The 15204-nt window shown below is 34.6% G+C and overlaps 1 protein-coding gene across 3 annotated transcripts; it reads right to left on the bottom strand.

Moving 5' to 3' along the window:
• Positions 1-34: 34 nt before the first annotated feature.
• On the bottom strand, positions 35-15131 carry LOC103467886 (uncharacterized). Of its 3 annotated transcripts, XM_008414614.2 has the most exons (11): positions 7153-7647; positions 6002-6322; positions 5652-5804; positions 5455-5556; positions 5347-5384; positions 4737-5241; positions 3711-4040; positions 3399-3548; positions 3064-3165; positions 1079-1116; positions 35-723 (listed from the first exon to the last, which is right to left on the bottom strand). In XM_008414614.2, exons 6-11 carry the CDS (start codon positions 4774-4776, stop codon positions 547-549), a joined length of 837 nt encoding a protein of 278 aa, XP_008412836.2. In that variant the 5' UTR covers positions 4777-5241; positions 5347-5384; positions 5455-5556; positions 5652-5804; positions 6002-6322; positions 7153-7647; the 3' UTR covers positions 35-546. The 3 variants fall into 3 exon arrangements, with proteins under 3 accessions (XP_008412836.2, XP_081465419.1, XP_008412834.2); XM_008414612.2 differs by lacking the exons at positions 35-723; positions 1079-1116; positions 3064-3165; ... (6 more) ...; positions 6002-6322; positions 7153-7647 and adding exons at positions 7668-8187; positions 9627-10403; positions 10487-10524; ... (2 more) ...; positions 13110-13439; positions 14667-15131; XM_081609293.1 differs by lacking the exons at positions 35-723; positions 1079-1116; positions 3064-3165; positions 3399-3548; positions 3711-4040 and having other exon boundaries at positions 4792-5241; positions 7153-7651.
• Between the last annotated feature and the right edge of the window lie 73 nt (positions 15132-15204).

Consider the following 15204-nt stretch of genomic DNA (forward strand, 5'->3'; position numbering starts at 1 on the left):
TAAATTTACCTAAATTATAAGAAGGAATCTGCAATTACTTAGAAAAGTAAAAATAATTTATTGAGATCTAAAATAAGAGATCAGAAACATTTAAATTAAAAAAGATGTAAATATTTGTCAAATTTTACACAAATGCGTCCATCTATATCAAAATAGAAGTAAAACAATTCACAGCAACATGTTAGCATTTAGCATTTAGCATTTAGCTTCACTGAACAACATTAACATTCAGAAACAGAGATTTGGTTTTTCTGCAGTAACAAAAGTTAAAGTCAGCACATAGATATGTCTTATGATAACTTTAAATTTAAACTTAAACTTAAATTATTAAATATAACCAGAAATAATGGGAAAAAAATAAAAATGAAAGAGAACTTTTGTTAATTTCTATTTGTTTGTTTTTTTATATAGATTTATGTTCTATAACAGAAAATTACTGGCAGTAATTTTCAGTTTCTGAAACTATTTCCATAGTTATATATAAATATCAATTACTATTTTATAAAAATTAAAACCAGTAAACCGTTAGCTGTAAACACAGCAGAGCTACTGCTGTAAACTAATGTTGGAGTAAAGAGCAGAATCATCGCTGCGGTTTGCAGAGTTCATCTGAATCTCTGAGTAGGTGACGTTTTCTGCATGACCACAGGGGGCGCTGCTGGCTGAAGTAGAGACATCATTCAGGAAATGAACCTCAGAGTACTCTACTGCATCATCTTTAGCCTGGAAGAGAACAAGCAGAAACATTTCAGTTTGCAACTTCATGTTTAATCATTTCCCTTTGTGCTAAATACAACAGAGTAGTTTGTTAAATTATTAGAAACTTTATTTATTTAAATTACTCTGCAACAGTTTAGATTTTGGTTTTTTACCTTGAGATAAAAACAGTTTGAAGCCAATTATAGAGGCAGAAAGTAGCCATTAAAAGCAATGAATTTGTGCTATTTGTTGGTCATGTGATAATTATATTTTCTCAGATTTAATTAACAAAATAAATTAAAACTTAGATTAAGCAGATTTTGCACAATAATACTTTACTCATTATGATCATTAAGCCTTCCTTCTTTCCTTTCCTTACCTTAGAGAAGTTGGCATACTCTGTTTCTTCTGGAGGACCTGAAAAAAGGAGATCAGTAAATATGATGATCAATTTTCCATTTTTTGCAACAAATATTGCTGCATCCGGATTTTTTCTGTCATTAAGATTTCTTTCATTTTTCTGCTAGAAAAAGGAGCAAAGGTGGGTAGAGAACCTAAAGTTTGTAGTCAAGTAGCTCTACTTCTACATATGTTTCCTCAAGTAAAAGTAAAAAGGATTTGGTAAAAAGTCTACACAAGTACTGATCAAATGATCAATAATTTAATATTTAAAAATTACATCAGACAAACCAAAATATGAATTTAACTGAAAATGTTGGTATTTTGAGGACAAAAATTACAATAATTTATATAAGTAACAAAAAAGTCAGTTTTAAATAAACGTTTTTAAATTAGTTTCTTTCCATATAAAATGTATGAAACTGCAGCTGTGTGTCTGTGTCTGTTGAATTTTTGGTTAAACATGTTTGTTTTTCATTCAGCAGAAAAAATACAGAATTTTTATTCAAGCTAGAGTAGAAATACTTCAAAATAAAATGACTCGAGTAAAGATAAAAAGTACAGCATAGTAAAGAATACTCCTAAAAGTACATATTTTACAAAATATTTACTAAAGTAAATGTAATTGAGTAAAAGTAAGTAGTAACTACCCAAAAGGAGCAGCAGATTTTATTTCATAAAATAACAGATAATAAATAAGAAAAATGTGACTTAATGTTTATCATTCAGTGAAGAAAAAGGGAGGTTAATGTTCTTCTTCTTTTGTTTTTTTGCAACATTTATGGTTCAAAACAGAAAGTGGATCGTTCTGTCCTCCAGTCGAGTTATAACGCTGTTAGATGTAGATAATTTAACCCAGTAAAGAAAAGCTGAGATGCTGGTCACTGAAACCAGATAAAACTTTGAGCTCCTCCAGAATGTTTCATGTTTCACAATAAAAAATAAAAAAAAAGCTGCAGCTCAACGATCAGTTTTGAAATATTGTTGTGCAAACATGTTTCAGAAATGATGGAGCAACATGTTGAAACAAGAGTCAGTCTAAAAGTTCAATATTTCACATCTGTACAAGATTCTAGTCATTATGTGATTATATTTAATACTTTATCTAGATTCTTAAAAACCTGTGAACATTTAAAATAAGAAAGAAACAAAAAAATGTTTCCATAACTAGAGAATTAGTTTTAGTAACAGTTTGTTCAATTATTCTTGAAAAAATAGGCAAATTTTCTCCTCAAGATAAAGTTAAGATTTTATTCAATTGAATGTAATTCTTCTATAAATATTAATGATGTTTCCATATAAAACTTGATCAGATTTACTTTAAATATGAATCATATAAAAACCCAGAATTATTCATACTGCTGTTAGACTCAAGTATAAAATTAATGTTTCATTTGACCAACATTTTTCATCTGACTGGAAGTAATATTAACATTTGGAGGAACCCAAAACCTGAAGGGAACTAAAGATTAGGGTGATAGCAGGGAGCTCTTCCATAGTTAATAATTTGAAAATCATCTATTTTGATCACATATCAGTGGAAACTTGCAAAATGTTAGTTATCAAACTTTAAATCTAAACCTGTGATGTGTATTAATAATTTATAGATTAGTTGTCTAGAGGGCTGCACAGTGGTGTAGCCCTCTTGGTAGAGCTGTTGCCTTGCAGCAAGAAGGTTCTGGGTTCGATTCCCGGCCCCGGTCTTTCTGCATGGAGTTTGCATGTTCTCCCTGTGCATGGTGAGTTTTCTCCAGGTACTCCGGTTTCCTTCCACAGTCCAAAAACATGACTGTCTCTGTGTTGCCCTGCGACAGACTGGCGACCTGTCCAGAGTGACCCCGCCTCTCACCCAGAACGTTAGCTGGAGATGCACCAGCACCTCCTGACCCCACTGAGGGACAAGGGTGTAAAGAAAATGGATGGATTAGTTGTCTGTAATATTTTTACCTTTATCCTGTAACTCACCTTTCTGGTGACCAAAGTTTTTCCTCTTGCAGAAAATCATCAGAGTTGCTGCTAAGAAGACGATCAGGACGACCAGAACCAGACCCACATAAAGCAGCGGATCTGCAGGGATGATTAAAGTTCATGAGTTTATTCTGAGTCAAAACACTTTTAACATAAATGTCTTTAAAGTTTCATGACTTTCAAAGTTTTAAGTATGTTTAATTTTGAGTTCTGGGTACTTTCTTTTCTGTAGTGTTTTTCTATAAAAGCTCTGAGTTTCACTTATAAATAAAATTGAACTTGAACAAATTTGAATCAACTCAACATCTAATAAACATGAACAGATGATGAACCTGAAGCTGCAGCTTTATTTTCAGAGGGTTTGATGGTTTCAGATGGAGAAGGAGAGAAACTCTGACTCTGAGTTGTTGTTGTTGTTGTTGTTGTTGATAGAAAAGTTGATCCTATAAAAGGTCTTGAAGTCCATTTTGGTTCTGAAGAATCTGAGGATGTGAGAATGAAACAATCATAACCACTGAGGTTAAATTTGTATTCTTCCTGTTTTTATGAGTGATTTGTGTCATCATTGGTCACAGTTTGAAAATGTTGGTTTTTAAAGTTGATATGTCGAAACCTTAAATAAAAATGTAATTTAATAAACTCACCTTCAGTCACAAAGAGATTAAAATCATCGTATAAAGTTCCATCAATGGTTTCATCTGAGCGACACAGGTACTGTCCTGAGTCTGTTGTTTTCAGATCTGTGATGCTCACATGTAGAAAATCAGATTTAAAAATATTTCTTTTCTCATATCTGATGCTGAATCTTCCTCTCTCATCTCTGTCTTTGGTTGTTTGAATGAGAATGTTTTGTCCTTCACAGGTTTCCTTACAGAAGAACCTTGTCTTTCCTTTGTAACGAAATTCACATCTAACTGTGATGCTTCCTCCGTCCTTTCCTCTGTAGGTTCTCACAGTTTCTCCATCCTGCAGAGCTGCTGAGGAGATAAACAGTCAATAGTTACTGTAAAATTCAGCAGCTTGAGAAGAAAATAGCTTCATAAATTTAACTGAACTGATGTGGAATGTAATACAGTGAAAATATAGTTATAAATTAACTTGGATGTCTTTTAACTTTGAACTTAAGCCAGTGTGCCAAGCTAATGACAGAATTATGTTAATAACTGGATTAACAACCTTTTTGTTCTACAAAAAAATCTCCATTGAAAAAGGCTATAAATTAAAGCTTGGTGAAAAATCAACCATGTTTCTCTGCTTTGTGTCTCCAAGGAAGATGTCAGTGTTGCTGCACTCAGTTACTTCTGCTCTGATGTTCCTCTTCAGATGTTTTAAAATGATGAAACTGCTTCCTGTGTTTTTTTTTTTGGAACAGATGAGTTGTAGAAAACCTACAGTTCTCCAAAAAAACAGACTCAAAACTCTATGCTGGGCGAGTTTGATCATTTTACCATTGACATATTCATTTATATGTTTCTATTTTTGAGTGACAATATTCAGAGTTTAGATTCTGTGCTTCAAATAATCAGCTACTTAACCAGAAATCAACAGAAGATTGAAAAGAGGAAAAGTCAAAGTTTTTAAACTTAAAACTCTGATAAACTGTGAGGAACTGAAAGGATGACGGACTGAAAGCAGAGAAACTGATAGAAATAAAATAATAATGTACTCACTGAGGAAGAAGAGGCTGATCAGAGTGAGACAGACCTTCATCCTGAGCCGCTGATGGTTTCTAACTCTGCTTCTCTTCCTGCTTCACTGAAACCAGAAACTTCTCTATAGGGTGCAGTTCCTCCTCTGAACACCAGAGGGCAGTATCCTCTTAGATTTACTCCTAATGAATATAACTTTCTTTACAAAATATTTGCTTATTTGTATATTTTTATTAGAAAAATGATTACAACACAGTGATTAGATCATCTTTCAAACATATAACATTCAATTAAACAAAATAAAAACATTTTAGCCAAGTGCTAAAACTCCTTTATAATTTATAGAAAACTTTCCTGTATGTTTGACAATCAGTTATTTTGTTGTAAAAGATGAGACAAAATGTTTTTTATCTGTACTTTAAGCTCTGATTGTTTAAGAGAGTTTAGATCAGGAAAAAACTAATTATTTCATCAGCAGATGAACTTTTCTGTCAGTCCTCTGTGATTTTTCCCTCTCTGGGTTGATCTGCAGGAAGAAGAAGAGGAAGAAAAGTGTTTATTAATTTATTTTTATGAAAAGAATTTAGAAACACTAAAGAAACTCAGGTGTTTTATAAATATTCAGACTGACCTGAGAAACGTCATCATACTCAGTTTCCACAGCAGAATCTGAAAAACATTCAGATCAGAGAGATGAAACTTCTGATTTATAGACACAACTTATTCTGTGTTTTCTCACCTTTGCTTTTCATGGCTCTCCTCTTCCAGCAGAAAATCACCAAAGGTGTTGAGAACAAGATGATCTTGATGACCAGAGACAGAATCACATAAAGCAACAGACCTGCAGAAAAGATAACAAGAGAACAGCTTAGTTTGATCAGGACAAAATTAAAATGTGGCTGTTCTGAGATAAAAGAAGGTAAACAAATATTTTACCTTTGGGTTCAGGTGATGTTCTGGTCTGTTGGGTAGTTTCAGATGAAGATGAAGAAGAGGAAGAACTCAACCTTAGTGTTAATGTTGCTGCTGTTGTCACTAATGTTGATGGAAAAGTCTTCAGGGTCCAGTTTGGTCCTGAAGTGTTTGAAGCTGTGAGAAATTAAACATTCATGATACCAATGAAGATGTTTGTCTGTGAGTCTCAGTTTGAACATGTTGGATGATTTAATCAGTTAAAAGATTTAAGATTTAAACCCAGTTTGATGTCATTTGGAGCAGAAGAAGCTGTCAGTGAGCAGAGTTTACTGTCAGAGACATGAAGGAACATTTTCAGGAGAGAAACTCACCTTCAGTCACAACCAGGTTAAAATCATCATATCGAGTCCAGGATTTATCCAGACCACATTGGTACCGTCCTGAATCTGACCGTTTCAGCTCTGAGATGCTCACATACACAGCAATAGATTCAGTACGATGCTTTTCATACTCGATGCTGTATCTGCCTTTCTGAGCTCTGTCTTCTATTGTTTCTATCAGAATATTTTCTCCTTCACAGATTTCCTTACAGAAAAACTTTGTGCTTCCAGGGAATATAAATTTACATCCAACTGTGATGGTGGTTCCTTCTATTCCTCTAATGGTTCTCACAGCGTCTCCATCCTGCAGAGCTGCTGAGGAGATAAACAGCCAGTAGTTACTGTGAGAGTCATCAGCTTGAAGACAAAATATGTCTTATAAATTTAACTGAAGATGTGAAAATAAATTAACATTCGAATAATTCTAATAAATGGACAAAACATTTATTTAGCTCAACAACCTTATGGTTTCTTTGATCCAGCTGGTTAAATTTCCAACTGATAAGCAAATCAAAGCTTGTTGAAAAATGAAAAGCTTAACTTGCAGTCAGTATATAGTATTTTATCTTTGATCTTTGTAGAACCCAGCTCTGTAAATTTTAACATTGACTCTATAATGGAGTTTTTGTGTTCAGCACTTTGTGGTTTATCTTTATTCTCTTTTTTAGTTTCTTTTGAATTGAAGAAGAAAGCAGTTGCTTCCTCTGTTTGATCTCAACAGCTGAAGAAAACTGCTAGTTCTCTAAACTGTGAGTTAAAGACAAAAGTGAACATTTTGTTTATTTAAATCTGCATTTCAACAACTTTATGACGGTTAGTTTTTCTGCTTTGTGCCAAAATAATCTGACTGTAGATGCAGAAAAGGAACTGTGCATTTGTGCAGCATAGATAGTGGCTAATTTGAAAATAGATGAGACATTTTACAAGCTGAGGATAAATTAACTATCCATAGGATGAAGCCATTTATTTTTAAACTGATTATCAACATATTTTACGACAGAGACCAGCAGAACACAACAGATAAAACTAGACAAACAGTCGGTTTAAAACTTTACAACAAGTTAAACTCTCTGATAATCTGTGAGGAACTGAAAGTTTCTCTGGAAGCAGAGAAACTGATATAAATAAAATAATGTACTCACTGAGAAAGAAGAGGCAGATCAGAGAGAGACAGACCTTCATCCTGAGCTGCTGATGGTTTCTAACTCTGCTTCTCTTCCTGCTTCACTGAAACCAGGAACTTCTCTGTAGGGTGCAGTTCCTCCTCTGAACACCAGAGGGTGCTACTACATGCAGAGTTAAAGTTTCTGAAGGAGATAATGGACCTTACCACAGGGTCTGCGTTTCATTGGCTAATGTCCATCTTACGTCACAGCGCAGCTATCACGTGTCTTACCGTCTCACAAACTCATGCTAATGTACATTGTGGACTACCAGACCGACAGAGTTTTTGCGTCAGGACTCGAAAAAAATTGGTTCTCCATCAGTGGGGTATCTGTACAGGCGATGTCAAGTATCCTGATTGTGTTTGTGGAACTAAAATTCACAGATTTCCAAAATCTGAAACGGAAAGCCTTGCTTGGATTAAAGCTTGTGCACGGCCGCATTTGCAGCTCAACTGTCGTAGGATCAATAAGAACAAAGTGTTATTGCTTTGCTTTCTTTGTGTTTAGTAAATGAAAAAAATAAAGTCAATAATAAATACATCCATTATGAAAACCTTTTAGCTAAGTACAGCATAATGACGGTACCGATACAAGTTCTACATCCTGACGCCTGTCTGTTACAGCCTTACGTTAGCTGAACAGATCAATATGCACTGTGTACCATATCTGACATACATTAAAGATTTCATTTCACCTGAAAAGGCTTTTTACTAAACTGTAATTGTGTTAGCCACGCTAACTTTTACTAAACTGTAATCGTGTTAGCCACGCTAGCACCGAGTACTGAGTATCAGACGTAGGCACACTGAAACATTTGCAGAAATCAGTCACTTCAAAAGTTACCCTCAAAACCATGAATGCCCGACTTACCTTACAAGAACAACAGGCATCAGCGATCTTGTCCACAGCTATATTTATGCTGAGGGTGTGAGAATCTGCTGTTTTCCTCATCGACTGGTAGCATTTAGCTGTGACTCGCACAATGTTGAAGGCATCCTGTGGCTCAAACACCTTGATGTCGTCCAAAAAAGATGACATGAACTTATTGGTTCCTCTGTCCATTGTTGTGGCTGATATGTTTGAAAATCCGGCAGAAATCCAACACTAATCGATTCAGAAGTACTCTGTAGAGTCAGTTAAAACTAAATATGCCATGTTTAGACATAGAAACTAAGTCCCGCGAGGCTTTGTTTGTGAGCAATGCAGTCAAGTAGGACTGTCGAGGGCCGTTTCTGGGCGGAGCTTGGTAAGGTCCAATGCTGATCAGACCAAACAGATTTAATTAATTTATTTTTATTTTGAAAATTTTAAATAATGTTTTATAATATGGTTATTATATTTAGGTATGTGACTTAGAATTGCTCAATCTATTTTTGTATTCTAAGTTATAAAAATAATCCTTTTTATGTTTGTAGGTTTCATTGTTTCATCCAAATCTAAATTATTCCAACTTGGATATGATACTTTTGTCGTATTTAAGGTCCCATCCTCATATTTTTTATGCCAAGGTAGAAAACCGAATTTCTTATAATACAAAATATTTGCTTATTTATATGAGTTTATTATAAATAAAATCTTTACAACACGGTAATTAGATTATCTTTCAAACGTCTTCTGTAACATTCAATGAAGAAACATTTTTTAGCTTAGTGGCAAAACTCCTTTATAATGTGTAGAAAACATTCCTGTATCTTTGACATTCAGTAATTTTCTTGTGAAAATATGAGACTACATGTTTTTTTTATATTAATTTAGGAATAAACTGAAATTATTTCATCGGCAGATGAATTGTTCTGTCTGCCCTTTGGGATTTCTTCTCTCTCTGGGTTGATCTGCAGGAAGAAGAAGAAGTGTTTTATTAATTTATTTTTATTAAAGGAGGTTAAAACTTTAATCAAACTCAGGTGTTTTATAGATATTCAGACTGACCCGAGAGACGTCAGCGTTCTCAGTCTCCCCAGCAGAATCTGAAAAACATTCTGCTGGGGAGAATGAAAAACATCATCAGATCAGAGAGATGAAACGTCTGATTTACAGACACAACTCATTGTTTGTTTTCTCACCTTTGCTTTTCATGGCTCTCCTCTTCCAGCAGAAAACTGAACATTTTGTTCATTTAAATCTGCATTTCAGCATCTAGTTTTATGCTGAAATTATCTGACTTTGGACATAAAAACAAAACTGCATTTATGGATTATGAATAAAGGCTAATTGGCAAATAGATGTGAAACTTTACAACCTTAGAATAAATTAATTATCCTTATAATAAAGCTATTTTTGTAAATAGATCATCATATTTTATGACAGAAACCAACAGAATTCAACAGATAAAACAACACAGTCGGCTGAAAACCTTTCAACAACTTAAAACTTTCTAATAAACTGTGAGGAACTGAAAAGATGAAGGACTGAGAGCAGAGAAACTGATATAAATAAAATAATGTACTCACTGATGAAGAAGAGGCAGATCAGAGAGAGGCAGACCTTCATCCTGAGCTGCTGATGGTTTCTAACTCTGCTTCTTTTCCTGCTTCACCGATAAACCAGGAACTTCTCTGCATGGTGCAGTTCCTCCTCTGAACACTAGAGGGCAGAATCCACCAACTTTTACTGCAGAAGTCAAGATCAGCTGGAGCTTCTGAACTGACCTTTGACTCATCAGATGAAACTACATCTGAAATTTTCAACATCTAAAAATGTATTATTTCAAAATACTAATGAAAAAAACTTGCAAGTTCACACATGTAAAGTTGCGCTGAAATAAATTATACAAAAAAGGAAATTTAAACAGAAATTGTAAAAATACAAATCAAAATTTGTCATATAAAAAGAGGAATGTATACCAAAGACACAACTTGACAACTTTCAGCTTGTTTAAATACAGTCCAAAATATTGTCCTCCTATCTTACTGCAAACACAAAATATTTTCCTATTTATATAAATGTATTATTTAAAAAAAATGTTTACAACACAGTAATTAAATCATCTTTCAAACAACTTTTGCAACATTAAATAGAATTTTTTTTTTGGCAAAACTCTTATGACTTATAGGAAACATTCCTGCATGTTTGGTTATTTTCTTGTGAAAACATGAATCTAAATGAAAAATGTTCTTTGAGCTCTGATTGTCTCAGAGAGTTTAGTTCAGGAATAAACTGAAGATATTTCCTCAGCAGATGATTTGTTTTGTCTGATCTCTTCTCTGATTTCCTCCCTCTGGTTTGATCTGGAGGAAGAAGAAGATGAGAAGCAAGAAGAGGTTTAGAAACTCTAATGAAACTCAAGCATTTTACAAATATTCAGACTCACCTGAGAGTCGGCAGCATTCTCTATTTCTGCAGCCAAATCTGAAAAACATTCAGATCAGAGAGATGAAACTTCTGATTTAAAAAGATATAAGAAGATTTTCCAAGAACAAGAAGCAAAGTCCTAGAAAACTTGTTTAATATGAAGCTGATCTGAGCAGAACCAACCACTGATGATTGATGCTCAGAGCACGTTGGGGAGATTTTGATCTGATGAAATATTCTCCAGAAATGAGACAACAGAAACATCAACAAACTGTAATGATTTCCCATTTATGTAAATCTGTGGAAAAATCTTTCATTACTTTCAACCAGAAGCTTTTTTTTTACTCTTAGCTTTGGTATAAATGTAAAGTTCTTTTAGATCAGTGGTTCTTAACCTTTTTTGAGGTACCGAACCCCCCAGTTTCATATGCGCATTCACTGAACCCTTCTTATTTTCTCTCCCCCCCGGGCCGACACACAAAATACTTTCCATATTCTGATTTAGTAATGTAATTATATTAGCTGTGTTACCACCCCCGCGCCACTAGAGGCAGTAGCAACCCCGAAACGAAGACACTAAGGAGCAGATTTAGACTATAGAATTTGGTAAAAACAGTGAGTTTTGCTGAAGTAATTAAAGACACAAGTTCAAATCCATGCTGCGAGTGGAGCTCCTTCAATCAGGGCTCCTCAGCAGCTCTGATTGGCTAAGCAATGTAACGTGATCCTCTGATTGGCTAAGCAATGTAACGTGATCCTCTGATTGGCTAAGCAATGTAACGTGATCCTCTGATTGGCTAAGCAATGTAACATGATCCTCTGCAGCAAGTGATGGCAAAGCGGGGCGTCATCACAACTTTACACAAGTGTGTCTTGTGCCGTGGAGCCTCTACCTCCACGGCAGAGGCTCCGCCGAACCCCTGAGGCTGACTCACCGAACCCCTGGGGTTCGATCGAACCCAGGTTAAGAACCACCGTTTTAGATATATGTAAAATGAGAACAATACAACTATTTCAGTGTTTTCTCACCTTTGATTTTCATGACTCTCCTCTTCCAGCAGAAAATCACCAAAGGTGCTGATAACAAGATGATCTTGGCGATCAGAGACAGAATCACATAAAGTTGCAAACCTGCAGGGAGATAACAAGGGAACAGCTTGGTTTGATCAGGACAAGGTGGAAAATGTTTGTATGCCTGCACATCCTTCTGACTGAGATAAGAGAAGCTGAATCCTCTGTTTTGCAGTGTAATCTCTGTTTCTACAATGTGTTAAATGTTTAGTTTTCTGCAGATAGAGCTCAACATAAAACCTGTGATAGTGACCAGGCATCTGTACATGTGAGAAAAGGAGGAAATAAAACAAGAAGTGCCATTCTTTATTTTAAAAATAGTCGTATTGATGTTCACACATGACTCGTCTCTTTTACCCATAAATACTTTGTAACATTAACTGATTAAAACCAGATCAGTCACACTGATACCGAGTCTCATAAAACATCCAACTTGCTGAAGTTTTCACTGATTGGCTCATTTTTAAAGTTATATTGAAAAATTAGGTCACAATAAAGCTGCAACATGTTGAAATTTACAGGAATATTTAACTTTAAAAACAGTTATTTTAAATTAGCAGTTATGCAGATAATAAAGTAATAATCCAGTTATTGTTATAAGGTTTGTGTCTGCAATGTTGGCACGTTTTTCCTTTAGCAGGTAAGAGCTTCACTGATAAAAAGGGCTGAAACAATTAATTGAATTAATTGGGATTAATCGATTATTTGAATTATTGTCAACTAATTTAGCAATTAGTTAGTCATCAACAAGAGTATACATCCTCTAATAATGGCCATTAGTTGAAAGGACAACAGTCAGAGCAGTAATTTAACCTAAACTGTACCAAAAATATAAACATTTTGCATTTAAGATTAAAAACCTACGTTATCTGTTAACATGTTTTACCCAGAACTCCTCAAATGTTTTAGCTTCACCTGGTTCCAATTCAGTCAATAAACATCTCATATTTATCACCTTTTGCCAGTTATTAATCCAAAAACATCAACAGACGAGTAAACAGCATTTTTTTATCTGCAGTTTCTTCCTTTGCTACAAATGATTAAGCGTAATCTAAAGGAAAGTTGTTATTGAATTTTAGGCAATAAAATGTTTTCTTATTTAAAGTTTTTGCATCTATCATTGCATTTCAAATATTCTGTAAAAAACCTGTAGAATGTGTCATTTTTTTATCTGATTAATCAATTAATTGTTAGAATAATGGAAAGAATAATGTTCGTTGCAGTCGTATAGATAAACAGAGATGAACTTCAGTCCAAATGTTACCTGAACAGATGATTTACCTGAAGCTGCAGCTGATTCTTCAGATAGTTTCCTGGTTACAGATGGAGACAGTGAAGAACTTGTTGTTTTGGGGCCTTTTGGGAGAAAAGTTCAAACAATTAAACTATTATAACAATTGATTTAACTGAATATTTCTTCCTGATGTTCATGTGTGTGCATGATGCAGTTTGAACATGTTAAAGTTGATTTGATGGGAATCAGAGCTAATTGCTCAAACCCAGTTCATAGTTTGATGTTTTCTTTCAGAGAAATGAAGGAACATTTTCCGGACTTTTAGCAGAAAACTCACCTTCTGTCACAACAAGATGAAAGTCGTCACTTTGAGTGAGAATAGTTTGACCCGAACGGCACAGGTAGCGTCCTGAGTCCGACGGTTTCAGCTCGTTGATTCCCACATAAACTAGTTCAGATGACAGAACGCCTCTCTTTTCATACTGAATCCAATATCTGCCTCTCCGATCTCTGCTTTGAGTTGTTTCAATGAGAATGTTTCCTCCTTCACACACTTCCTTACAGAGGAACTTCTTGTTTCCAGAGAGGCCAAATTCACATGTCACTGTGATGCTTCCTCCTTCCTTTCCAGTGAAGGATCTCACAGTTTCTCCATCCTGCAGAGCTGCTGAGGAGAAACAGTCGATTCTCGATAAATTCTTGATTACTATCATTATATGCAGCAATCTTAAAGAGAAATTATGCTTAGAGCTTCATCTGCATTTATTGGAACAAAAACAAACACTATTGTTTTCTGCTGCATTTGGTACTTTCTGAGGTTGATTCAGTTTTTATTGTTATTTGCATCAGCGTTGCTGTACTTTTATAACACTTTATGAGCCTAGAAACCCCAAAGCGCTTCATGTTACATAAACTGGTGGCATGGCTGCCTCATGTCTGTCAGTCTGATCCAGTGCTACAGTTGTGGTTACCACCACCAGTGTGTGAATCTGTGAAGCGCTTTGAGGTCGTCTTTACTGAGTAAAGCGCTATGTGCCACTCTGAACGGTCGGTGAGGAAAAGGGGTATAGTAGTTTTGGGTTTTATTATAGTTTAGTTTGACTTCATTGGAGTTTTTCCCCATTTTTTTCCGTTTTAGTTTTTTCTGTTTCAATATTTGTTATTTTGTTAGTTTTAGTTAACTATAATTACCCTGGTGAGGAAATTCAGGGGAACAAATGTCAGCACAACACAAACATGGTTGTTCCACCTAGATAATTTAACTAGATTTCTCAAGCCATTTGCAATATTTTGTAAACAATATGTTTATTCATTTATTTACTTATTTTCTCATCTTGTCAGGCATTTCAGGCATAGCATACAGGGAAGTTGGTTGACTACATATAAACACAGTTCAAAGATAAGTCAAACGTCTTGCAGTTGTTGAAAATGTAGAAAAATCAAAAATGTTCTTATGTTCCTCTTACAGTAGAGTTTGTGCTGTTTTCCCTATTTTTATTACTTTTTTACTTTTCTAAGATTTATATAAATCTGTAAATTCTCCAAAGCAACATGCTCTGCTTTCTGTGGGAGATGTTTGTACGTTTTCTGAAACAATGTCTACATTTCTACACCTTTTTTATGATTGGGCTTCTTTTAAAGTGCTGAAAGAAACTGACTGAAAAATCTGAATGAAAACATCTTCGCTGTGCATCTTCACAGAAAGCAGAAGGAAAGACTTAAGTTGCAGAACTACAAGCCGCCGACTTTTGTCACATAAACCATCAAGATGAAAATCATAAAACTGGAGGAAAACTCAGCTCAAAAGTAAAATATTTTCTGACAAACTGTGAGGGAATTAAAGATTGAAGGGCTGAGAGCAGAGAAACATGAATAAATAAAATAATGTACTCACTGAAGAAGAAGCAGACCAACATAAAAACAAAGTTCATCTTGAGGTGCTGATGTTTTAAATGTTTGTCTTCCTCCTTCAGTGATAAACCAGGAACTTAGCTGAATGTCTGAGCTCCTCCTTTAAGCACTCAGTCATTCTCCTCCTATTTCTACTGCTCAGTTTAATTGTTTATAAAGAACAAAATCAAAATTCTTCATCAGAAGGTGAATTCACTGAGAACAAATCATGCTGCAAAATATTTAAACCGACAATAAAGCGAGTAGCTTTTAAACTGAAATGCAATGAGCAGTTTGAATTTGAGCAATGATGTATTTTATTTGTGAGTTTCAGGTAAAGACATTCAGTTGGTGCTAATAAGAATTTAAACCAAAACATCTGTTTATGTTGCTACTTTAGTCTGCAGGAAAGTTTTATTTTACGGCAGAGCTTCAGAAAACTGTTTGGAAAACATAAAGATCGTCCACTGGCAAAATACTATGGTTTAATGTCATGTTTATCTTCAGTGAAGTCAAAATTATTTATGTATTGAACAATTTTA

This window comes from Poecilia reticulata, chromosome 7 (genome assembly GCF_904066995.2).
Source record: "Poecilia reticulata chromosome 7, P_reticulata-male-v2, whole genome shotgun sequence".
NCBI lineage: Eukaryota > Metazoa > Chordata > Actinopteri > Cyprinodontiformes > Poeciliidae > Poecilia > Poecilia reticulata.

Excerpts from the sequence above, each read along its gene's own strand:
- LOC103467886 (XM_008414614.2), bottom strand. The coding sequence starts at position 4,776 with ATGAAGGTCTGTCTCACTCTGATCAGCCTCTTCTTCCTCA. Across the intron at positions 3,549-3,710 it reads TAATCTCTTTGTGACTGAAG|ATTCTTCAGAACCAAAATGG; the intron begins GTGAGTTTATTA and ends TCACATCCTCAG. Across the intron at positions 3,166-3,398 it reads AAATAAAGCTGCAGCTTCAG|ATCCGCTGCTTTATGTGGGT; the intron begins GTTCATCATCTG and ends TCATCCCTGCAG.